Source organism: Platalea leucorodia, assembly GCF_965183815.1.
Source record: "Platalea leucorodia genome assembly, chromosome: 5".
In the NCBI taxonomy this organism is placed as follows: domain Eukaryota; kingdom Metazoa; phylum Chordata; class Aves; order Pelecaniformes; family Threskiornithidae; genus Platalea; species Platalea leucorodia.
In genome coordinates this window covers 2,068,704-2,092,359 of record NC_138827.1, presented here as the reverse complement: position 1 = coordinate 2,092,359, position 23,656 = coordinate 2,068,704, and the positions used below count along the sequence as shown (strand labels likewise).

The following is a 23,656-nucleotide window of genomic DNA, read 5'->3' as shown; positions in this document are numbered from 1 at the left end:
GAGATAAATGCCGAGTACCTCGGAATCTCCAGACACCTATCCTCCTTCCCTCAGCCGAGGCAGCAAATAGTTGTGTCTTCAAATTATCGATAGGAAAGGAGGACTGGAGAGTAAAGAACTTGATCGGGTGCCGCAGAGCAGTGTGTGGAGTCCGGGTTGCAGGCAGCTGCCCTCACCGCCCATTTCCTCTTCCCTGCCGGCAGCGAGGCAGGAGCCGGTGCTCAGACTGGCTGCCCAGACAGCACGGTGATGGGCTTGCGGAGAGGGACTGGGGGAAGCCATCCTCACGCTGTGGAGAGGGAGAAAACGAGGAGCACAACCGCTTTGCTGTTCTGAACTGGGATGCGCCGAGCTGGCTGGCCAGGCGCTTTTAGCCTCCTCTGCTCCCTGGAGAGGGCAGCTTTTCCAGAGACTTTCCTGGATCTTTCCTGGGGCTCTGGCTTGCTGGCTGGAGGAGGTGAACTGTGCACAGGCAACACTGGGAGCGTAGGGAGAGTGGCTGGTTAAGGTATCCTGGCCGAGCTGCGCACTGGCAGGGATGCTCTCCCTCCGTGTCGCTCCATCCTTGCCGTGAAGAATCACTCGGGAGAGACACAGGTGCCTCCCTGTCTCTGCCGTTGCGGTGGGTGGAAGGCGCTGGGAGGAGGGCTGATCTCTGTCTGAGGCTTTGCTCTTTTTCAGGTGCCGCATCGGTGTCCTGTAATTACAAAAAGCATCCCCGAGGTTCACCTGACAGCCCCAGGGCCTCCGAGAGCCGTGCCTGCTGGGGACCGGGAGCTAGAGAAGAACCAGGGACCGCGCAGCGTGGGGGACGCTGGGCAGTCACCGTCAGTCGCTGACGGTGGCATCCATGTGTACGCTTACCAGAGGAGCGAACGAACCATCCGAGCTGTCCGCAGCAGCTCGGAGGAGGTGGGTGAAGCGCCAAGGAGTCGCAGCAGCCCGCGGGTGGCTTTGGGATGCTTACGGCTGGCGCTTGTGAGCCCGGCAGAAGGAGCAGAGGGAACGCAAGCTTCAGGCTGGAGTTTGAGTTAATCCTGTGGATCCTTTTGCTGGCGTTGGTTTTTCGGACTAGCAGTTCTCCCGTAACCCAGCACGGGTGGGAGAGCTGCTTAAAGCTGGGAAATCCCAGCTCCTCCTTCCTTCCCGACTGGACTTCTGCCAAGTTCAATACTTTAAAGCCACCCCCTGTAAGAGGAGAGAGCCCCAAGCTGCCTCTGGGCTTTAGAGAGAAAGGAGCAATGGGGACGGAGGGGCCCCGTGAGCAGAGGACCTCGGTCCGGCTCGAAGTGTGACGGTGCCGTCTTGGGTTTTTCTTTTTCAGAGGCTCTTACCAGATCCCATCCTGAAGCTGAGAATGATTATTGGCTTTGGAGGCTGCAGCACCAAATGGGTCAGTAGCTCGGATGGTTCGGGGAGTTCAGGTGTGATCACAAATTGATTGGTTTTTCGGAGGCGTGAAAGGCAGCTGAGTGCCACCCTTCCTGTGCTTTTTGATGGGGAAAACGTCCCCAAAGCAGATGGGCATGAGCTTACGTTTGTGTGTGGCTCTTCTGCTGTTACGATGGCGAATTAGAAATGGGGGCCTTTTAGACCTTCTGCATTTTAACATGTTAAAATTAGAGCCGCTTTGTAGGAGTATGGAAAGGAAGGGCTGTGTTTTGGATTGTTTCCGTGGGGCACTGTGGCTTGCAGGAGCCCAGCTTGCGGTCTGTGTTAGGGTCGAGAAAGGGTTGTTTTTGTTCAGCCAGTTCAAGGCTCTGCCAACAGCATGATTTTCTTTGTATCTGCTGTTCATGTAGTAGAGATGATTGGCATGGTAAATCCACTGAATTAATCATAGAATCGTTAAGGTTGGAAAAGACCCTTAAGATCATCGAGTCCAACCGTTAACCCAGCACTGCCAAGCCCACCACTAACCCATGTCCCTCAGCACCACATCTCCCCGGCTTTTAAATCCCCCCAGGGATGGGGACTCAGCCCCTGCCCTGGGCAGCCTGGGCCAGGCCCTGACAGCCCTTTGGGGGAAGAAGTTTTTCCCAATACCCACCCCAACCCTGCCCTGGCGCAGCTTGAGGCCGTTCCCTCTCGTCCCATCGCTTGTTCCTGGGGAGCAGAGACCGACCCCCCCGGCTCCAGCCTCCTTTCAGGCCGTTGCAGAGAGCGAGGAGGGCTCCCCTCAGCCTCCTCTTCTCCAGGCTGAGCCCCCCCAGCTCCCCCAGCCGCTCCTCCCCAGCCTTGTGCTCCAGCCCCTGCCCCAGCCTCGCTGCCCTGCTCTGGCCACGCTCCAGCCCCTCCATGGCCGCCTTGGGGTGCGGGGCCCAGCGCTGAGCACAGCATTCGAGGGGCGGCCTCACCAGTGCCCAGCGCAGGGGCACCATCACCTCCCTGCTCCTGCTGGCCACACCGTTCCTGATACAAGCCAGGGTGCCACTGGCCCTCTTGGCCACCTGGGCACCCTGCTGGCTCGTGTTCAGCGGCTGTCGACCAGCACCCCCAGGCCCTTTCCCGCCGGGCAGCTCCCAGCCGCTCCTCCCCACGCCTGCAGCGGTGCCTGGGGTTGCTGTGCCCCCAGGGCAGGACCCGGCCCTGAGCCTTGCTGCCCCTCACCCCGGGGCCTGGGCCCATCGCCCCAGCCTGGCCAGGGCCCTCTAATCGAGCAGGATGTCGGCTGGGCTCTCAGCTTTCCTTCGCGAGTTAGAAGAGTACGTGTATGGAAGAGCATGCTCTGACCTGCACGCGTGCAGCAGATCTTCTGTTGAAGAAATCTCTGCCGGTCCAGCCTAGGACCTGGGGCAGCTCGGGAGGATCTGCAGCCCTCTCGTTCCCGTCTCGGTCCCGCAGGCGCTGTGGACTCAGAACAACGCTGCGGTGGTCTACCCCTGCCACGCTGTCATAGTGACCCTGCAGATCCAGACCGGAGAGCAGAGGTTCTTCACTGGACACACGGATAAGGTGAGCGTAACTCTTTACAGAGCCATACAGCAACGCTGTCCTTGTACCCCCGACGTACCCCTGGTCCCAGCTCTCCTCGAAAGCCTCTAATCTGGCGCTTCCCGCAGGTGTCGGCGCTGGCCTTCAACGGGAACAGCACCTTGCTGGCTTCCGCGCAGACCGGTGCCCTGAGCGTGGTGCGTCTCTGGGACTTCCCGACGGGCAGCTGCCTCTCGGTGTTTAAAACCCACGTCCGCTCCCTCTTGTCCCTGAGGTGGGTTTCAGCCTGGGTGCAGGGATGCGTTCAGGCGGGCTACGCGTTGCAGCGCGGCAGCTTTTCTGTGCTATTCGCGTGTGATAAACCAGGAGTGACTTGGAGCTCTCCTTCTGCCTGTGTTTATCGCCGAGACCTGCTGGCAGCTGGCCCAGAGCAGCCGATAACGCTGCCAGCTCCCTCCTGAGCTTCCCCCTCAGCTCTTGCTGTCTCCCCATGCCCTGAACTTGTCTCCTTTTATTCCCCGCTGAGATGCGCTCGGGGCACGAGGAGCTGCATTTCACCAGGGGGCCTCTTCTTGCAGCTTTTCCTACAGCGGAGCCGTTCTGTGTGGCGTCGGAAAGGATGGGCACGGCAAAACGGTGAGGACTGAAACTTGGTTTTGGTGGTTCCCCGCCCTGCTAACAAGCAGCACGAGGTGGCTGTTCTCCCAGGTTATGTCGTTATTTTGCAGACAAACCTCTGCTCTGGGCTTTCCTAGACACGTTCGCTGTAGGCAGAGGGAGATCCCTTTCTCATTAGCTGCTTCGAAAATACTTCCCTTCTACCTGATGCTTGTGCATGTTTGCGTGCACGATCCTCTGCTGCAAGCAAACAAATCCTTTTGGAAGAGAGACCCGCTGGGGCTGAGCTTTGGGGCTGTTGCTGTCCCTGGTGGGGTCCCAGCTAGGAGCCCGGCCGGGGCGATGAAGGCGGCTGTGTGATTCTGCCCGCGCCCTGCGGGGATCGCCGCAGGCTCGCGCGCAGCCTTGCCGCCCGCCTCCGCAGCCGTTCTGGCCCACGGGGCTGAGGCTGACACGTGTTTGGGTGGTATTTCGAGCTGGAAGGCTTGCAAGCGCTTAGCGGAGGAACGGGAATTGAAATGGGAGGTTCAGCACTGACTATAGAGCCCAAAAAAACCCTTTTTTATAGCATTTAGGGCAAGATGGGAGGTTTAATCTTTCAGTTCTGAGCGTGGCAGGCATCGCTGCTGGGCACTGAAGCTGCCACCCACCGATGTGGCTAGGGGATGACGCAGATCCCACGCGTAGCAGTCAAAAATCAAGTTGTTGCATGGGACCGGGGGTTTTGCTTTCTCAGTGGAACTGTTTTCATCCACCAGCAATTAGCTGTGCCATCGCTAACTGCCTGCTGCCTGCAGGAAAAATCAAACAGCCCTCCGTGTTTTTTTTTTTTCCTGGCAGGCGGCAGAGGTCCGTGATCCGGGTGGGAGCTGGTGAGCTGAAACTGAGGAGGGGGATAAAGAGGGTGAAAGCAGGGTGGGAGAACGGTGGGAGCCAGGAGCCCCTCTCCCGAGGTGCTGCTGGGTCTGTTTTTAACGTTGTTCTGAAATGCAAAGCATCAAATCCGCTCCGTTTCTTCACCCATCTCCTCCTTTCCTTTGGGGAAAGGCTCGGAGCCTCTTGCCCCTCGCGCTGGGCAAACCCGCACCAGAGCGAAGCGCTGCGAGAGCCAGCGCGGCCGGGCACGTGCTGCCTTCAGCTCTCACGGACCGGCTCAGCACTGGTACAGCTCTTCCATCTCAGCGGGCAGAATTCCCACTCCTCTGTGGATTTGCTTTCCAAATCTCAGCCCTGTTGCCAGGCAGCCCTGGGATTCAGAACCTATAATTATGGATGCCAGACAAGTACATTGCCGTGAAGCTTTGCAAAGCCCTTGGACTGTCCTAAACCCTCGGTGCGAGAGAATTTTTTTTTTTTTTTTCCCCCCCTGCTTCAATTCTGTTATCGATGCTTCGTGCCCAGCTCTGGAGCGGGCTCCTGTACGTGCAGCTGGTCAGCTGCTGTGATGAAAAGCTCTTTTGCTGCCAAAGTTTGCACGGTTGAGCAGCTCTGCCATCGTTTCCACCGTTGAGCAGCTCTGCCGTCGTGTCTTCTTGCTTCAGATGGTGGTGGTGTGGAACGTTGCTCAGGCGACCCGTGGCGGAGAGGTGTCCGTGCTGGCCAAAGCGCACACGGATGTGGACATCCAGGCCTTGAAGATCGCTTTTTTTGATGATACCAGGTAGCGTGCAAACAAAATAAATCAAAAGCGTTGGTTTCTGGCACCGCTGCGGGGGGAATCGTGGTGCTGCAGTTGTCCGGTTGCCATTCTGGTCCTCGCTGCCGGCTGGTGGCCCTCGGGCCACTGCCCTTTCACCAGGGGCTTGGAGAGTCCTGCCCTGGTCCTCACGCGGTCTCTCCCGGGACAGGATGGTGTCGTGCGGCCGGGACAACGTCAGGCTGTGGCGAGTACGGAGCGGAGCCCTGCGCTCCTGTCCCGTCAATCTGGGCGAGTACCATTCCCTGGAGTTCACCGACCTGGCCTTCGAGGAGGGGCACGCGGCCGAGCGGGAGCCGGAGGACCGCACGCTGTAAGGGGCTGCCGGGCTCCGCCGTCGCCCGTCCTCGGGGCAGCCTGCCGGGAGGGAGCTCTGCCTCGGCTGCCCTTAGCATCCTCCTTCCCTCTCCTCTGCGCCAGCGTGGCGTTTTGCTTGGGCTTTCCTTGCAAAATACGGGGGCCTGCTGGAGCTGGGAGAGCCTCTCCCCTCCTCGGCACGCTTTGCTTCCCAAAAGAGATTTGGAAATATTGCAGAATAGCCCAAGAAATGGGTCTTTCCTCTTGCCGTACCGATGTTTTGCCGTATTTAGTGAATCTCTCCCCGACCTGAGGCTTGTGGTTAGCTTTCCGTTGGCAGCGGGAGGAGTGCGGTACATATCCTCTTGCATATTAGACAGACACACGTCATTTTTGTTGTTGTTTTATTTTAACCATCAAAGCCAGACCTTTTTCGCTACCCCATACGGTTCCGTACAGGCAGAGCTGTCGGCTCAGCTGGCCCTGCCTTCCCCCGGGCTGCGTCCTGGGGCAGAGAGAGGTTTCTTTCTGAAGTCTCTGCCGAGCTTTTAGCTCTTTTGCTAATTAATGTTTCAAAGGGACAAGGAATAAAATAGGAAGCTCTGACTGTAGATTTGTAGGGTAGCGCGTGGAAAGGTGCCCTCGGACACCGCGTTGACCCGTTAGGTTACCGTGAACCAGAATTGCTTTCCATCAGGGAAAGTTTAATGGATAAACTGAGCTGGGTTTTTACTAAACCACGCTGGCGCAGCTCCTCTTAACCCTGGGGTGCTGGAGCAGCGGTCTCTCTCCTTTACAGCTTTGTCTGCAGCAAGAGCGGCCACGTCTTGGAGGTGGACTACAAGAACGTCTGCGTGAGGAGCGCGCGGCGGCTCCTGCCCGCCCAGCCCCGCGGCTGCCGGCGGCCGGAGGAGGCAGGCAGCGGCGCAGGCAGGAGCATCTGCAGGCAGGGAGGAGGGGACCAGCCAGGGAGCGCCTCAGCCGTCATCGGGGTCAGAAACGACAAACAGATCTCTGGTAAAATAAACCGGCTATTTACCTACTGCTAAGGATTATTTGAGGTTGTTTAGATCATTGCTAGCCTCTTAAGTACTGCAAATAATCTTCCTTAGGGCAGCAAAGTATCGTTTTAAGAAAGAATTTGAGCATTTTAAACGCTGATTGCACTTTCAGAGCAACCCTACTTTTAGAAACATGAAACAAGGTCTTCATTTGCTGATGGGAATCTTAATGTAGAGATGGAAAAAGAGCGATGCAGACCAACGAAAAAGATGATTTGGGGGATTTGTTTTATTATTCAGCCTGGGCAAAGTGTTTGGAAAATCTTTGTTGCTGTATACTAAGTAGTACAGCTTTTGGCTCTTCCATTCGTTTTAACAGCGGGAAGAATTCACTTTCAAGTGTGATTGCTCTGATATCTTAAAAATTAGCGCATAGTTTGGCAAATTGAGCTAATTGATCTCGCGCGTGCCCCTTTGAGAGGTACCTAACTCCGGTTCTCACCTCGTGGGTGAGAAAACGCCCAAGAGGAGATGAAGTGATGTCCTTGGGCGTCCTCCTGGTAGCAGTGCTGGCTCTTGCCAGTGCTTTGACCGATGGACTTCATACCCAAATCAAAAAAATCCCCGTTTCTGTAGATCTGTATCCTCTCTTCCTCCTCACTGCACTGCAGAGAGGATTTGAGACACATCGGTGAAAGGGTTTTGTATCTCAGGCGGTTAAACTAGGACAAACCTTAGAATCATAGAATCACAGAATCGTCAAGGTTGGAAAAGACCCTTAAGATCATTGAGTCCAACCGTTAACCCAGCACTGCCAAGCCCACCACTAACCCATGTCCCTCAGCACCACATCTCCCCGGCTTTTAAATCCCCCCAGGGATGGGGACTCAGCCCCTGCCCTGGGCAGCCTGGGCCAGGCCCTGACAGCCCTTTGGGGGAAGAAGTTTTCCCCAATACCCAACCCAACCCTGCCCTGGCGCAGCTTGAGGCCGTTCCCTCTCGTCCCATCGCTTGTTCCTGGGGAGCAGAGACCGACCCCCCCGGCTCCAGCCTCCTTTCAGGCCGTTGCAGAGAGCGATGAGGGCTCCCCTCAGCCTCCTCTTCTCCAGGCTGAGCCCCCCCAGCTCCCCCAGCCGCTCCTCCCCAGCCTTGTGCTCCAGCCCCTGCCCCAGCCTCGCTGCCCTGCTCTGGCCACGCTCCAGCCCCTCCATGGCCGCCTTGGGGTGCGGGGCCCAGCGCTGAGCACAGCACTCGAGGGGCGGCCTCACCAGTGCCCAGCGCAGGGGCACCATCACCTCCCTGCTCCTGCTGGCCACACCGTTCCTGATACAAGCCAGGGTGCCATTGGCCCTCTTGGCCACCTGGGCACCCTGCTGGCTCGTGTCCAGCGGCTGTCGACCAGCACCCCCAGGCCCTTTCCCGCCGGGCAGCTCCCAGCCGCTCCTCCCCACGCCTGCAGCGGTGCCTGGGGTTGCTGTGCCCCCAGGGCAGGACCCGGCCCTGAGCCTTGCTGACCCTCATACAGTTGGCCCCGGCCCAACGATCCTCTTCAAGGCACAAATACGGCAGGGTTTAACAAGCAGTAAGAATTTTCTGTGCCTGGCGAGAGCTGCGCGACGGTAAAGAGGAGTGCTGGAAAGGGACGGGGACTGAACACGTTTTGGGTGCTGAGAAGGGGTAACCGAGACCCATCGGCCTGGACTGACAGCCGCCGCGGCGTTCCTGGCGTCGTCCTCCAAGACTTCGGCCCCTGGTGCGGCTGGACCATGGGACTCGGCTCTTGGATGGCGGGGTGCGCTCGGTTTGGGTTTTCTTGTTTCAAGTGTACAATACAGCGTTGGTTTTTTGGCTTTTCAGGCCCTGGGATCGCTATAAACAGTATTAGCGTCTCCTCAGCCTTCTGCGCCACGGGTTCAGAAGATGGCTACCTGCGGCTGTGGCCACTGGACTTCTCAGCCGTCGTCTTAGAGGCAGGTGAGTAGAGCTGGGACCGGGGCTTCTGAGCTCCACGTCTCCATCAGCTCTGAAGCCAAAGCTCCGCTGCCGTGTCTCCTAAAGCGATGCTCGTGAACAAGGGCATCTTTTATGCCTGCTCTCGCTGGGGGTGGCTGCCTTGGAAGTCTTTTACTTCAACAACAATTATTCACGTTCATTCTTGTAACTCGTAGGAGAAAGGCAGGATCTCCTGGGTGAGAGCAGGCACTGTCTTGATTTCTGTGCCCTCGTACCCACGGCTTTTCTGGCCGTGAAAAATTAGGGAAGAAGTTGAGCAGTTCTTCACTCTTTTTGAAACAGCCACCATAACAGCAGGGCCCGGGGACTTCTAGAATGGGCAGAGACTAATTTGTCACTAAACTCAAACCTGCAAGCATTCAGTCCTGAGGTCACGTCGGCGGCTCGTTTCTCTGTGCGTGACTTTCCTAAATGCGAATCTGGTTCGGTAGCTGTGCTCCAGCTCCTGCTCCTTTTCCCGGGGGATTTGCTGACTCCTGTGTCTTTCCCCAGAGCACGAGGCGCCGGTGAGTTCTGTCTGCATCAGTCCGGACAGCCGCAAAGTCTTGTGCGCGACAGCTGCTGGAAATCTGGGCTACCTGGACATCCAGTCCCGGGACTATAACACCCTGATGCGCTCTCACGAGGACTCCATTTTGGCGTTCTCGGTGGAGGGGATTTGGAAGCAGATGGCGACGGTGTCTCGGGACAACACCATCCGAGTCTGGGACCTCGTCTCCATGCAGCAGGTAGGTGAGATGAGTCAGTAGGTGTCTAGCATTTATTAACAGTCTGCCTGGTCTCTGTTTAGTCTAATTATCAAAGCTCTACAGTTCGAGAGTCCTTAAATGTCCTCCCTGAAGCATGGGGGGGCACCATGGGCAAGAAATCCTTCCAGAGTATGGAGTTCTGAGAGTTTTAGCTTAATGTGTGATTTGGCCTTAGCTCCTGAAGGTATTGTTAAACGAAAATATATTCTTTTCCTCCATCTTTTGAATATTGCTTTTTAACACAAGACATAATACCCAAGGGCTTTATCTAAATGCCCAAAGAGCCAGGACTTGACCGGGGCTTTACATCCATCCAGGCAGGATGAGATTTCTGTCGTGGGACACGCTCACGGTGGAGCTCCGAGGCTGTTCGGTGTTAGGTACGGCTGCCAGGTACAGCTTTATCCAGCTTTGTGCCTGCGGTGTGTCTCTTCCCCGCAGCTGTATGACTTCACAGCTGCCGAGGAGATGCCGTGTGCCGTGGCCTTTCACCCTACCCAGCAGATCCTGGCCTGTGGCTTTGACAGCGGGACGGTGCGGACCTTCAGCTTGGCTGCCTCCGATCTGCTGGCGGAGCACAAGTAAGCGCTTGCGGCGGGAGCTGCAGGGGGGCAGGTACGGCTCGAACTGTGGGTGTCCTGGCAAGAGCCACAGCGATAATCGTGGAGGTGGGAAAAGCGTTTTTCCTGAGCTCGACAATCCTCACGTCCCAGCCGAGTGGTTTTCAGGCAGAGCTAGCCTGCTGTGCCAAGGCTCTGGGCGGTAAAAGTCCAGCCTGCGAAGGCTATGAGGGCTTGCTTTATGCCTGACCGACCTAGTGGCCTTCTACGATGGAGTAACTACATCAGTGGATGAGGGAAGAGCTACGGATGTCATCTCTCTGGACTTCTGTAGGGCCTTTGACACGGTCCCCCCCAATATCCTTCTCTCTAAATTGGAAGGTTATGGATTTGATGGGTGGACTGTTCGGTGGCTAAGGAATTGGCTGGATGGTTGCATCCAGAGGGCAGTGGTCAATGGCTCAGTGTCCAGATGGAGACCAGTGATGAGCGGTGTCCCTCAGGGGTCAGTACTGGGGCCAGTGCTGTTCAGTATCTTCATCGGTGACACAGACAGCGGGATCGAGTGCACCCTCGGCGGGTTTGCAGATGGCACCAAGCTGAGGGGTGCAGCGGACACGCCTGAGGGACGGGATGGCATCCAGAGGGACCTGGGCAGGCTGGAGAGGGGGGCCTGGGTGAACCTCGTGGGGTTCAACAAGGCCAAGGGCAGGGTCCTGCACCTGGGTGGGGGCAACCCCCGGTGTCAGCACAGGCTGGGGGATGGAGGGGTGGAGAGCAGCCCTGCCGAGAAGGACTTGGGGGTGCTGGGGGATGGAAAGCTGGCCACGGGCCGGCAATGTGCGCTGGCAGCCCAGAAAGCCAAGCGTCTCCTGGGCTGCATCCCCCGCAGCGTGGGCAGCGGGGCGAGGGAGGGGATTCTGCCCCTCTGCCCCCTCTGGGGAGACCCCCTGGAGCCCCGCGTCCAGCCCGGGGGTCCTCAGCACGGGAAGGACATGGAGCTGTGGGAGCGGGGCCAGGGGAGGCCACCGAAATGCTCCGAGGGTGGCCCAGCTCTGCTGTGAGGGCAGGCTGAGAGCTGGGGGGGTTCAGCCTGGGGAGGAGGGGGCTGCGGGGAGACCTCACTGCGGCCTTGCCGTGCTTAAAGGGGGCCGACAAGGAAGGGGGGGACAGGCTTTTTAGCAGGGCCTGCAGCGACAGGACACGGGGGGAGGGTTTGAAAGTGAAAGAGGGGAGATTCAGACTGGATAGAAGGAAGAAATTGTTTACGCTGAGGGTGGTGAGGCACTGGCAGGGGTTGCCCAGAGCGGTGGGAGATGCCCCATCCCTGGCAACCTTCAAGGCCAGGCTGGCCGGGGCTCTGAGCACCCTGATCTGGGTGAAGCTGTCCCTGCCCCTGGCAGGGGGATGGACGGGATGGGCTGGGAAGGGCCCTGCCAGCCCAGAGCGCTCTGTGGTTCTATGGCTTCCCGGTGGACAGTTGGCCAACAGTAGGAAAAGGCTTGGCCTAGAGAGCGGCTGAACAGCGAGCTCTTGTGAGCCTCGGCGTGGGGAGCAGAGGATGCTCCAAAGGGAGAGGGAGCATGTCCCATCCAGGGACAGCTGGCGTGCTGCACTTGCTGCTTAGTTTTCCGAAAAGTTGGAGCGTTGATTGTGCTGGGCTGCTGCAGACGTGAGCACGGTGGGGACCTCTGCCTGCTCCCCGGGTTCTTCACGTTGCTACTGTTTTCTGGGGTTTGTTTGTTTGTTCTCCTCCCCTTTTTCATGTTTTCTGTCTTCTTTCAGGCAGCACCGCACTGTGATCACTGGACTGACCTTCTCTCCAGACGGCAATTTCATGTTCAGCTCCTGTTTGCAGGGCACTCTGGCTCTTTACAGCTGTATGGCAGAGAAAAGCCACATCCTGAGAGTCCTGGGTAAGACTTTGGGCTTGTGGGTTGCCTTTCTTTTTTTTTTTTTTATTAGCACAGCCATCCGAGCACCAAAGCCAAACCAGACTCAGCCTACGCAAAGAGATTTTCTGATGAACGTTCTGAGCTGTGTCCTTTGTGTTTATACCGTACGTGTGAGCAAACCCTAGCGACCGCCAGCCCTTCCCTACCCCGTCCCCGTTCGGACGCTCTCGGCTTGCTCGGTGTTTTGGTGTTGTGAACGGGCCGGACTCGCAGAGACCTGCCCTTTCGGGTCTGGCTTCAACAGCGCGTTGCCTAGAAGCAACAACACACGCATAGAGTCTTCTTACTTATTCCATTTTGCGGATGTGCGGTTTAATTTGTTTTAAACTGGATCGTTTCCCTAATCCTTCCTGCAGCGCAAAGCGCCGTGCTGCTGAAGGGAGAAGGTGGAGAGCCGCAGGCAGGGGAGGCAGCGCGGGGGCAAGGCAGTTTGGACACGTTAATGTCACGTTTAATGTACGCTTTTGAACCGAGCTGTGGCAGCACAAGCTTGGGCAGGGAAAGGGAGCTCCGTTGTGCAATATTGTACAAAGAGGAGGATCCTGCCCCAAGAAGTGTGCAGTTGGAGTAGGTGGAGAAGGAACAGGGGCTCGGATTGATCAGGGAGTTTGTCCAAAATAACCCAAGTTTGGTGTCAGTGCTGCAGCTGGACCATCACATGTTGACTCTGCTCTGAAACCGTGTTCGCTCCCTGGCCGCGTTCCAGCGACAGAACAGTGGTATTTTGGTAGTGGAATAAATACAGAGAATTGCTCTGATGTCTGTGATTTTGGTTTTTGGTTTTTTTTTTTAGACCTTTGGGTCTATCTGCCCACCCGGCTGACATCAGCGTGGTGGGGTTCGACACCGACTTCATTCTGCGCAGGGTTCAAACACCCAGGCTCCAGCTGAGATCTCACATTCAGAGCTCCTTGTCACAGCTTCTTGTACCATTAAAAAATAAACACTAAAATCAATTTTATTCCCTTGACTTTGTGCTGCTCTCCTTGAAAACGCCGCCCGTTCAGACAGGCGACAAGCCGTGTATCTAGACCTTGTCCTTGAGGTGGTTCACCGCACGCTTTGAGTGTTGCAGATAAAATTTGCAGCATCTTCTCCAACGGAGGTTGCTTCTTTCTCGGGGCAAAACGTTAACCCAAGGCTGATTCGGAGGCGGGAGAATGCTCCTCTCTTCACTCTCTCTCTCTTGCTGTGGCCCTCAGGCAACGTGGTGGCCCTGGACGCTGGGAGCGGTTCGGATGCTTTGGCGGTCAGTGGGGACAGCCGTCTCTTGGCCTTCGTGGGTCCCTCCAAGTACGTCGTGACCGTGATGGAGGCCTGCTCTCTGGATGAGGTACCCAGCAGGCTCCCCTTGTCCCCGGGGGAGGGGAGCACGTGCCCCAGGGGCAATTCCCACAGGCTGCATGAGAGGAGATAGATTGGGCACCAGCAGTGTTGGAGAGGGCCCTTCCCGGCACAGCAGACGCGTGCTCAGGGTGCTTACAATGAGGTTTGTTTTCCATTCTGTGAGATAGAAACAACAAAGTCAAAGTTTCTTCTTTTCCGGCTTCATTTCCCCTCTAGAAAGATAATTTGGAGAAGTCTTGTGTAGACTGTCAGCTCCGACTCCTCCTTGTGAGCTGCTCTCCTGGGCAGCAGGGACATTGCCTGGACCCTGCAGCCTCTCGTTAGGTGGGAAGAGAAGGGTCTGGGGGCTCCATAGCTTTGTGTCAGGAGAGCCACGAGGCTCCTGAGGCTTCTGCAGTATTCGCTCCAGGGCGTTTGCTCAGTAGCTCCTTGTTCCGCAGCTGCTGAGGGTGGACATCAGCATCCTCGATTTGAACAGCACGGCCTTGGACTCTGCAGCGAGAGTCTGCTTTGCTCCGGTGCCTCGAGGCGAGCTCCTGGTGTCCACTTCTTCCAATAAAATCCTCGTGCTGGATGCAAAAACGGGACGACTGGTGCGAGAGGTAGGACACTATGAAATTAATGCACCGAGGGCTCGTGTCACGTGGGGCGTGGGCACTTCATGTCAGTGTAGGAGGCTAAATGAGAGGAGAGCTCATCTTGGAGTTCACAAGCTTCAAAGTAAACCCATGAGTGGCAAGCACGTAGCTATCCTGGTGTGGTCGTGCCCAGGGTGAGCCTGAGCTTGTCCTTGTTTTCCGTGTTGTTGCGCTCCTGTCCTCTTGCTGAAGCGTAAGGAAGGACAGGAGCCACCTCAGTTAATGCTGCCGGTGCCATTTCTCGTCCTCAGGTGTCTCCCGTGCACAAGCTGTCCTGTTCTTCCTTGGCGCTGAGCAAGGATGGCAGGTACCTGCTCACTGCTGGCGACAAAGTTATCAAAGTGTGGGACTATCAGATGCGCTTCGATATCAACTTCCAGGTACAAAGGGAGGGAAGGGGGTTGGTGTGGCCCTGATCAAGTATTTCTGAATCCCTGGAGAAGAGAGCAGCAAATGCCCTCTGTGTGACTTGGCCCAGTGTCCCCAGTCCCAGTTTGCCCAGTAAACAGAAATGCAGCTCTGTTCCCACGTTGTGGCAACGCCCTGCGCTGAGCACGGGCTGGGGCTGCCAAAGCACCGCACCTAGGGAGACCCTCTGCGGAGGACAGAGGTAGGTGTCACCTCCGTGACAGGGACAGGGCCACCCAGAGAAGAAAATGGCTCGCCCAGGGTTTCAGAGGTATTGAGAGCTGGAATAATGGTGTGATTTTGGGGGTTGTCCTGTGCAGGGGCAGGAGTTGGACTCGGTGATCCTTGTGGGTCCCTTCCAACCCAGGACACTCTGTGATTCTATGATAAGACCTTGGGGGTTTTCAGCTTCTGCTTGTTTCTCCAGATCGGGTTGGTCAACCCCAGGTTAGAATCATGGAATTGTTAAGGTTGGAAAAGACCCTTAAGATCATCGAGTCCAACCGTTAACCCAGCACTGCCAGTCCCACCTCTAAACCCTGTCCCTAAGCACCACATCCACACAGTTTTGAACACTTCCAGGGACTGTGATTGCACCCCTGCCCTGGGCAGCCTGGGCCAGGCCCTGACAGCCCTTTGGGGGAAGAAGTTTTTCCCAATACCCAACCCAAACCTGCCCTGGCGCAGCTTGAGGCCGTTCCCTCTCGTCCCAGCGCTTGTTCCTGGGGAGCAGAGACCGACCCGCCCGGCTCCAGCCTCCTTTCAGGCCGTTGCAGAGAGCGATGAGGGCTCCCCTCAGCCTCCTCTTCTCCAGGTTGATTGACCCTAGGTCTGAGCACCGTAGGGTGTGGAGGTGGCCTCCGAGGGGATCCTCTGCTGAGGAGCGTAGACGCTGGCTGCGCAGGGCAGGGAGTGCCGTACCCCCCATCCTGATAAGACAGGCGTGGTGCTGGAGACGTTCACGGCCTGCTCTCTCCCAGGTGTACATCGGCCACTCGGAGCCAGTGCGCCAGGTGGCCTTCACCCCAGACCAACGGCACGTCATCAGCGTCGGAGATGCCATCTTCCTCTGGGATTTCCTGGCTCTGCCTGCGGAGGGGTCGCCCCCAGCCGGGTGAGCGCACGGTGCTGAGCAGTGCCTTCTCCTGCTTCCCATCCCCTCCCCTGCCCCGGCCCCTCTCGGTGTAACGCCGGTCTCCTCGCCTTTCCAGCACTCGTTCCTCCGAGTCCGCTCTGCTGCCGGGAGCAGGTGAGTTTGCCTCCTCCCTGAGTTGTGCTGGCCGGCGGGTTGGCAGCCCTTCGTGGCAGAGGGTAGGGGTTGGGGTTTTGGGGTCCTTCCCTCAGTGGGTCAGAGAGCCGGGGGTTAATGAGCTAATTAACCCCAAGGGACAGTCAGTCTTCAATTAACGAGCACCTCTCAGCGGGAGTCTGCCAAGGAGGGGATGTTCTGAGCAGAGCCGCTCTGGGTTTCTTGGTGGGCCTTTCAGCTTTTGCCTTCTGTCTTTCCCTGCCTCCATCTCTTCTGTCTTCTTTTTCCCTGCCCTCGCTGTCCCTCCCTCTGTCTGTCCCCCATCTTTCTTGAAGGACAGAGGAGAAGCGGCTTCTCCCGTGTAGGAGGAAGCTGGAGAAATGAGCTTGGAGGTATCACATCAATCAGCTCGGGAGGATGAGAGGATCCAAGGGATGAAGGAAGTTACACGAAGCCTTTTCTTTTCACAGACGGGAGCTCTGAGAAGCTGAAGGATGCCTCTGAGACGCCTCGGCAGACAGTTCCTCTTCCGTTGTTGTCCTCGCCACCGTGTTTGGATGTCAGCTCTGTCCACCAAGCGGGATGTCAAAGTAAGAGGAACTGCTCGCAGGAAAGGGGAAAATGAATCTTGTTTTAGGGAAAACTCCTTGCCTAGTTCAGCAGCAGCCCTGGAGCCATCCCTGCCCATGATCCCCTTCCTGCAGCCTGACAGACCAGTCTGCACTTCCCTTCCCCTAACTGGGACAAAGCCAGCCAGAGGTGTTGGGGTCCAGCATGGCTCTGTCCTCGGCTCTCCTCCGTAGCCTGAGCTGCTGGCACAGCTTCTCCGAGGGCTGTGGTAGATACCTTGCTGGACAGAGCCAGGAGGAAACGTCTGCTTTGCTCTCCACCCTAACAGATGGGCTGTTACACAGAGCAGGAGAATGACACCGCCAGGATCAAAGGATCGGTCACACGTGAAGCAGTCCTGAAGGACACGGATGGCTCTGTCCTCCCACTGATTTTTCTCTTCAGGTATTTTCTCTGAGTCGGACAAAGAGGAGGAAGCAGGTTGGCCAGGCAGCAGCAGGATGGTGGCGAACGGAGACGAAGACGACTCAGTCCTTGTGGTGGAGTCGGTCAGAAAGGAGGAGCCCGTTGTGAGGCCCAAAGTGAGGCAGGAGAGCCCGAGGTCTCCTGGAGAACCAGCAAACGGTAAATCAGGGGTATTCCCGTCCTGTACAGAGCTTGGCTCCTGTACAGAGCTTGGCTCCTTAGGGGCACGACGTGCGCAGGCCTCCGTGGCAGCTTGGTCTATCCCTGAAAAATAAATCATTATTAATACGGTACAGGTAGACCCGGACACGTGCTCTGCGTTGTGAGATGAAGGGCAGCAGCGTGTTCCTCGGGGCTCTTCCCTTGGGTGTGATTTACCCAGGGAAGTCAGCACGGGGGGGAAGCTCGTGCTTCTTTTTCTGGCTCTTTCCCTGCTGCCGCTTCTCGGCACACCACAAGCCCCCCTTCAGCTCGGAGCCAATATCATCTCGAAGCGGCACGTTCTATTAAACCCGCCTGAAATGAAAGCTCCCAATGTCTCTATTAATAGAGGCGCAGCCTCCAAGCTGCAGCAGTTTGTGGCGTGCTGCCAGAAGCAGGCAGCTGCCAGCGCTCAGCCCCAGGCAGGACTCGTTGGAAAGCTTCACCATAAAACCGTGTCTCCTCCGCTCTCGTTAAAGACCCCTCTCTAGCCGCCTGCCTTACGCTTTCGCAGCGGGGCGCGCAGCGGGGGTGCCCTTAGGCCGTTTGCAGCGTGGCGTGGCTGAGCGGGATGATGGGAGGAGATGGATGTTCCCCCTTTGCTCCGGGAAAGCTGGTGCTGTTCCCGTGCCCGGTCGTGTAGGAGCGCGGGTGACGCCGCAGTTGGATTTTTACCTCGTGTGTGTGTGTGTGTGTGTGTGTGTGTGCACGCACGTACGCACGCAGCATCCGAAGGGACAGCAAGCCACAGCCTAGCCGCTGCTCCCAAACCGCTCCCGGGAGCAGCATCCCATAGGTGCTGTTTTCTTCTTTGTGTGGCAGAACCCAGAAAGGAGACCAAAAATCCCAAGTCCCAACGCTCCGTCCGCCCAGATTCCTACCGGCATTTCACTCCTCGCTTTAAGGCTTCGGTGCTCCCCCAGGTGAGAGCTGTGCCGGGGCTGGTTGCCTGGCAAACAGGCATTTTGGGGCCGGGGTAGGTGGATTTTCCAAATTTTTTTCTATTTTGTTCTCTCTTTGAAAGCAATTTGTGAACTACACCCCTGGGCCTGATGTTCAACGAGAAACTCCTACCATTAGTTCCCCTTTCTCCTCTACACGCAGCTCTTTCCAGACTAGGAAAAAGTGAATTGCGACCAACTCTTTTTCTGTTCAGCAAATCTGCATACATTTTTATTCCAAAGAAATGGAAATGGCATGGGCTATTGAAAGTGAAAGACGAGTGAGCAATGGAGTGATTCATCACGCGCCCGTATTTGCGAGCAGATGCGTTGGCAGAGCGGGCTGGGGAAGGCAATCCATCGAGCGTAGTGAAGGCAGTCAAGGCACAGCTCTCGCTCTGTTAACAAACAGAGCAATAATAAAACAGAAACTTAACCTTTTCCTAAGCTCTGCCGTTCGCGGTGCTGGGAGAAAAGCTACGTTCGGCTCACACCCTCAATTCTCTCCTCTGTCCCTCCACCCGGTAGCATTTTTCCCCCCCCCACGCCATCTTCCTATTGAAACATCTACATCCCCAAATCAGCAAAACCCATTGAACCCTTTCCCAGCAGGAATTAGCAGCTGCTCGTCAGCCGGGCAGTGGCTGCCAGCCCGTTTTGTGCCCCATCTGAAAGCATCTGTGCCTGGTTTTGCTGCTGCGGTTTCTCTTTTCGATGTATAAGTATTCATCTGTTGATGTGTTGAACTTGAATTGTGTGAGCATTGGCGTGAATTTGCGTGTTGTGTGTGCAAGGATGTGTGTGTGCTTGCACGCGTGCTTTTTCTTACGTGGGTGTTGAGTGTACCTGCCCGGGCCATCCTTCTAGAGCTTATTTTAAGCCAGTGTCTATTTTTCTTGCAGAATTTCTTCTCTCCTCCAGCTGGCAGTGAGGTCTTGAAGCTGAAAGCAGTGATCGGCTACAATGGGAACGGCAGGGGGAATATGGTGTGGAACCCGGACACAGGTACACCGGGAAGGCTCCGGAGGGGCGGGAGGTGTGTGTGCTGAGCCAAGTGAGGACCTCCTCGCTGGTGGGTTGGGATCTTTGCTTTAACACGGGGACTCTTTGGGCTGGTAAAATCCCGTAACCCTTCTTCTTTGCTGCTGGGAACTGTTAGTTGATAGGGGCAGACTCGGGCTTCGGTTGTCGAGTGGATTAGGGGAAGGGAGACTTTACGCCACTCTCAACCTGATGGGAAGGACGGTGACAGGCCGTGTAGAAGTCAGCTTTTACGTATTACTGAAAAAAAAGCCTTTTCCTGAATTGCGATGTGGGTCGGAGAGGGTGCTGTGTGTGAAGCCTTTACATGAAAACATCCCTCCTCCTCTGCTAGGCTTCTTCGCCTACACCTGTGGCTGCGTCGTCGTGGTTGAAGACCTGCACTCGGGATCACAGAGTCACTGGCTTGGCCACGCAGAGGAGATCTCCACGCTCGCCGTCAGCCACGATGCCCAGGTAGGAGAGGCTTCTGCTGCCCCGGGCTGGGTTTTGTCTGCATCACTTTGGGCTAAAGGCATGTCACAGGCTAAAATCCCATTTATCCGTTCCTTCTTCTGCCTCCTGCGTGGAGATCTGGGGTTATGGAACTAAAATACATGTTTTTGGAGCCCACCTATCCATTGTACTGGCTCAGTGGGACGGTAAAGGCTTAGAATCATTAAGGTTGGAAAGGACCTCCGAGATCATCAAGTCCAACCGCTAACCTAGCTGCCAGGCCACCTCTAAACCCTGTCCCTAAGCACCACATCCACACAGTTTTGAACACTTCCAGGGACTGTGATTGCACCCCTGCCCTGGGCAGCCTGGGCCAGGCCCTGACAGCCCTTTGGGGGAAGAAGTTTTTCCCAATACCCAACCCAACCCTGCCCTGGCGCAGCTTGAGGCCGTTCCCTCTCGTCCCATCGCTTGTTCCTGGGGAGCAGAGACCGACCCCCCCGGCTCCAGCCTCCCATCAGGCCGTTGCAGAGAGCGAGGAGGGCTCCCCTCAGCCTCCTCTTCTCCAGGCTGAGCCCCCCCAGCTCCCCCAGCCGCTCCTCCCCAGCCTTGTGCTCCAGCCCCTGCCCCAGCCTCGCTGCCCTGCTCTGGCCACGCTCCAGCCCCTCCATGGCCGCCTTGGGGTGCGGGGCCCAGCGCTGAGCACAGCATTCGAGGTGAATACCTCAAATCATCACCCCTCCTCTGGGTGATGCTGCCATTCCCTCCTGCCGTCAGCTGATGGTTGTTCTCAGAGAATTTTTCATTTGCCAGCCACATCACTTTAATTTGAGACTAACAGTTCCTAAGACTGAGTAACTAATGAAGTGTTCTCTAATGATTTACCAAGGTCTCAGTGACAAGGTATTGTTCTGTTAGGTTCTTGCCTCTGCCTCGGGAAAGAGGAATGGAGACTCCCATTGTCAGATCTGCATCTGGAACATCCAGGATGGCGTTTGCACAGCAAATCTCTTCCATCACGAGACACAAGTACAAGCCATGGCATTCTCTCGGGATGACAGGTTCCTTGTTACCCTAGGTGAGTGTACCGGTAACACCAGGTGTGGGGCAGGAGCACACCCGAGAGCAGGCAGCTCACGGGGGAAGGCGTGCAATACCTGCGAGATGTGCGCCAGGCTCGTGGGTAGGAAGCTGGTGCTTGGTAGCCTCGGGATAACGGATAATGCAGCACGTAAAACTGCGAGCGATCTCGGGCCCTCCGGGGAGTGACCGCCTGCAGAGCTGCTCTTTGCAGCTGAGCGTGCTCCCGGGGCACTGTCGGCAGCGTTTCGAGGGGAAGCACGCGCCCCGTGCATCCCAGCCCTGGGCTCCCTCCTTTTCCCCTTCAGTTCTTTCTCATTGCCCCAGCTAGCTCATTTTTCTCGAAGTTACAGCATTCTTGGCTCGCTAGTGCTTGTTAAGCCCGTGTAAATAGCGTGCAGTTACTATATATAGCATCCAAAGGGAAAAGCCACCTTCTGGACTTCTTACTGCTGCTTAGGTAGAATCGCATTGAATTGCACAGGCTTCAAACTGTGCGCCTCCCACCAGGCAGCGATGCCAGCACAAGACGGACGCTCAAGCTGTCTGTTTTGTTTAGGCAGGGGACATTTAAAGGACAAACATGCAATTAGTAATTTCTTGTTTTGTATGAGAGAGGACCTGCGGAGCAGGCAATACACCTTCTCTGGGCTGGCGAGTCTGCCCTTGGCAAAAAGCGAGCTTTGCTGGCGAGGAAGAGAGCTTTGCGCTCTCCACGGAGCAGCGTGGGAGAGCAGCCCTCCTCCTCCAGCTCCGGTCTGGGCTGCAGAGAAAAGCTGAAAGTCTCCACTGAGATTCTGGAGCCTGGGAAAGGCAGCAGGAGAGCACTGTCCTCCGGCGCTGGGGATGTTTGCCATCCCCAAACAGAACGTTCCCCGTTCTGCTGCCACCCAGATACAGTGGCTTCCACTAAGATCAGCTCCCATCTCGGCTTTGACCTCAGCTCCCATCTCGGCTTTGACCTCAGCAAAGGTGACATCCCTGTCTTATTTTAAGACCGTTGTTAGCCCGGAGCGCACAGTATCACTGGAGGGCTCGTGTGGGGCATATGTTGAGGTGTGCAGGAGCTCCTAAGGATGTAGAAACAGCAGAAAACCTCCTCTGCCTGCTGAAATCCCTACCACGCCAGCCATCGGCCGGTTCGAATGCCGGCTGCAGACCCCGCTGCAGGGCCAGATCTGCTACAGCCTCCAGCGTGAAGCGTTGGGCCAGTTATATCTGTCCTCACCTCGGATGAGGACCCGCCACGTCGCGTGGCTTTTGCTGAGCACGCAAGGAGCCGCGTCCGTGCCTGGGACGGTGTTCGCAGCAGTTGTCTCCGAACAACTGGACAAGGGAGTGACAGAGTTGATGCGTGCGTCCAGTGTCTACGCTTGCAAGCGTCCTGAAGAAACACTGAGGCTGCAGAATTTCCTTCCTACTGTCTTTCATGTTCTGCCTAGGGGACTACAGCGATCAAACCGTTGCTCTGTGGAACACCTACACGTACGAACTCATGTTGTCGACTTGTATCTCGGAGCCAGTCCATGATGTGGCTTTTAGTCCTCTTTCTCACCGAGAGCTGGCCTGCGTGGGGAAGGGAGTCGTGATGTTTTGGCTGTTGGAGCAGCAGGGAGCTGAGGTCAACCTCAAGGTAAACCTCAGTTTTACCTTCTTTTAAATTTTCCGTTCAGCATCTCTGACTTCTTTTCCAAGCCCCTGGTGAGTGCGATGGAGGCTCTGCCCCCACCGGTCTCTGAGAGCTGATGATTTCTCTTAGCGGATGATGTTGGCTGGCCGTGAGCGGCTTTCAGTTGTATTTGAGGCATTAACTGCACGAACTGAGGGGAGGAGGAAGGGTTTGGGATTTTTTTTTGCTGTAGGTAAGCACCATAATCTCTTTGACGTTTCTGTTTTATGTGCTCCGGCAGGTTCATCGGGCCCCCGCCCCGGATGCGTTAGGGCCGGTGGAGCTGACCTCTCTCTGCTACGGTGCCGACGCTCTTCTTTATAGCGGGACCAACTCAGGCCAGATCTGCGTGTGGGACACCGAGACTAACCGCTGCTTCATGACGTGGGAGGCCGACGAGGGCGAGATCGGTGGGTGCAGATGCCGCAGGCGTCCGTTAGGGCTGTAACGGGGAACTCGTTAGGAAAGAAGAGCAACGAGCTTGCAGACCTCTGACTTCAGCTGTGCTCAGAAAACCGGTTCGCTGTGTCGGATGCGAGATGCGTGGGGTGGCAATGGATCTGTGACCTGGGTTTCCTCGAGGTCCTGGGTTTTCCGCGGGGTTCACCTCTAGTCTGTAAAAACGCTGGGTACTGGGCTGTAAAAGACCCCCGCTGCCCTGCCCGAGGGGCCTGGCTGTCAGGAGCACACCTAGGGTGATGGCCGAGAGCGGTGGGTATTCACGGGTGCCCTTCCTTCCCCCGTGGCCTCCCAGGTGCGCTGGTGTGTCGGCGCAACAGGCTGGTGAGCGGCAGCAACACGAAACGCATCCGCCTGTGGGCAGTGGCCACCGTGCAGGAGCTGAGGCTGAAAGGTCCCGACGCCAGGTAGGAGGTGGTGGCCCCAGCGCCCCCGCGGTGCTTGCGCCCCTCTCGAGAACCCTTTGTGCTCTTGAGATGCTCTGCAGCTCCCAGGACCTGTCCGAGAGGTGGCTTTTCACAGACAGACATCGGCTCTGGCTGCAACCGCGCCGCTCCTGTCGCTCTTCATCCTTAGCTTTTCCTCTCCATCCCGTGACTGCTGATTCTTTCTGTCTGGATCTTTTTACTGAATTTTTGCCACAGGTAGCTGAACCCTCTTAATACTGGAAATAGGTGGAGTTTATCATGCCTGAAGTTTGTGTCGGTGATTTGCAGGAACTCGTTTAAGAGAATTAGTGAAATACATTGCCTTTGGTTCTTCTCTCGTGCTATTGCAGCCCCTATTTTCTTTCTTTCCTGTAAAAGATGGTTGCAGTGCAAACGCAACGGTAGTCACTGTTCAACGTACAGGAGCCCCTCACTGAACCATTTAGCTGCGAATACATGACTGGGCTCATTAGAAAATTGCACTTAAAGGAGGCAGAGCGGCTGTTCCAACAGTTGAGCCAGTCCCTCTCACATCCTCCTTTCCTCCAGGTCTAGCTCAGTCCTGCTAGAACATGAGATTACCCTCGACGGGACGATAGTCAGTGCGGCCTTTGATGACTCTCTAGAAATGGGAATTGTGGGCACCACGGCAGGAACGCTGTGGTACATCAACTGGACAGAGAGCACGAGCATCCGGCTAATCAGCGGCCACAAGAACAAGGTTAGAGGGGCTGGGCCGGGACGGTTTGCGCCGCAGAGCGGCGAGCGCTGCGTGTGCTGTCCGTGCCCCGGGAAGCGCGCGCGGGCTGCAGAAGCGTGCCCTGGTCCGGCTGTGGGAGAGGGCGGGGAGCTGCAGGGCTCGCTAGCGCTGACGGGACAACACGGAGGAGTCTAGAGAGAAA

General features: G+C 56.6%; 1 protein-coding gene across 1 annotated transcript in view; it reads left to right on the top strand.

Annotated features, from left to right (window-relative positions):
- The window catches only part of WDR90 (WD repeat domain 90), a gene marked incomplete at its 5' end in the record, with an annotated part of 35,451 nt that overhangs the window by 5,503 nt on the left and 6,292 nt on the right, over positions 1–23,656 (top strand). Inside the window, 27 exons of the mRNA XM_082313635.1 lie at positions 682–912; positions 1,325–1,393; positions 2,845–2,955; positions 3,063–3,208; positions 3,513–3,570; positions 5,094–5,212; positions 5,400–5,561; positions 6,345–6,562; positions 8,404–8,520; positions 9,052–9,287; positions 9,750–9,889; positions 11,654–11,784; positions 13,026–13,156; positions 13,611–13,772; positions 14,060–14,188; positions 15,197–15,330; positions 15,428–15,465; positions 15,936–16,055; positions 16,480–16,659; positions 17,524–17,624; positions 18,545–18,647; positions 19,018–19,139; positions 20,037–20,196; positions 21,641–21,831; positions 22,109–22,277; positions 22,622–22,733; positions 23,304–23,475. Of these exons, the coding sequence (XP_082169761.1) occupies positions 682–912; positions 1,325–1,393; positions 2,845–2,955; positions 3,063–3,208; positions 3,513–3,570; positions 5,094–5,212; positions 5,400–5,561; positions 6,345–6,562; positions 8,404–8,520; positions 9,052–9,287; positions 9,750–9,889; positions 11,654–11,784; positions 13,026–13,156; positions 13,611–13,772; positions 14,060–14,188; positions 15,197–15,330; positions 15,428–15,465; positions 15,936–16,055; positions 16,480–16,659; positions 17,524–17,624; positions 18,545–18,647; positions 19,018–19,139; positions 20,037–20,196; positions 21,641–21,831; positions 22,109–22,277; positions 22,622–22,733; positions 23,304–23,475 (3,762 nt within the window). The remainder of the gene's footprint in view (positions 1–681; positions 913–1,324; positions 1,394–2,844; positions 2,956–3,062; positions 3,209–3,512; positions 3,571–5,093; positions 5,213–5,399; positions 5,562–6,344; positions 6,563–8,403; positions 8,521–9,051; positions 9,288–9,749; positions 9,890–11,653; positions 11,785–13,025; positions 13,157–13,610; positions 13,773–14,059; positions 14,189–15,196; positions 15,331–15,427; positions 15,466–15,935; positions 16,056–16,479; positions 16,660–17,523; positions 17,625–18,544; positions 18,648–19,017; positions 19,140–20,036; positions 20,197–21,640; positions 21,832–22,108; positions 22,278–22,621; positions 22,734–23,303; positions 23,476–23,656) is intronic.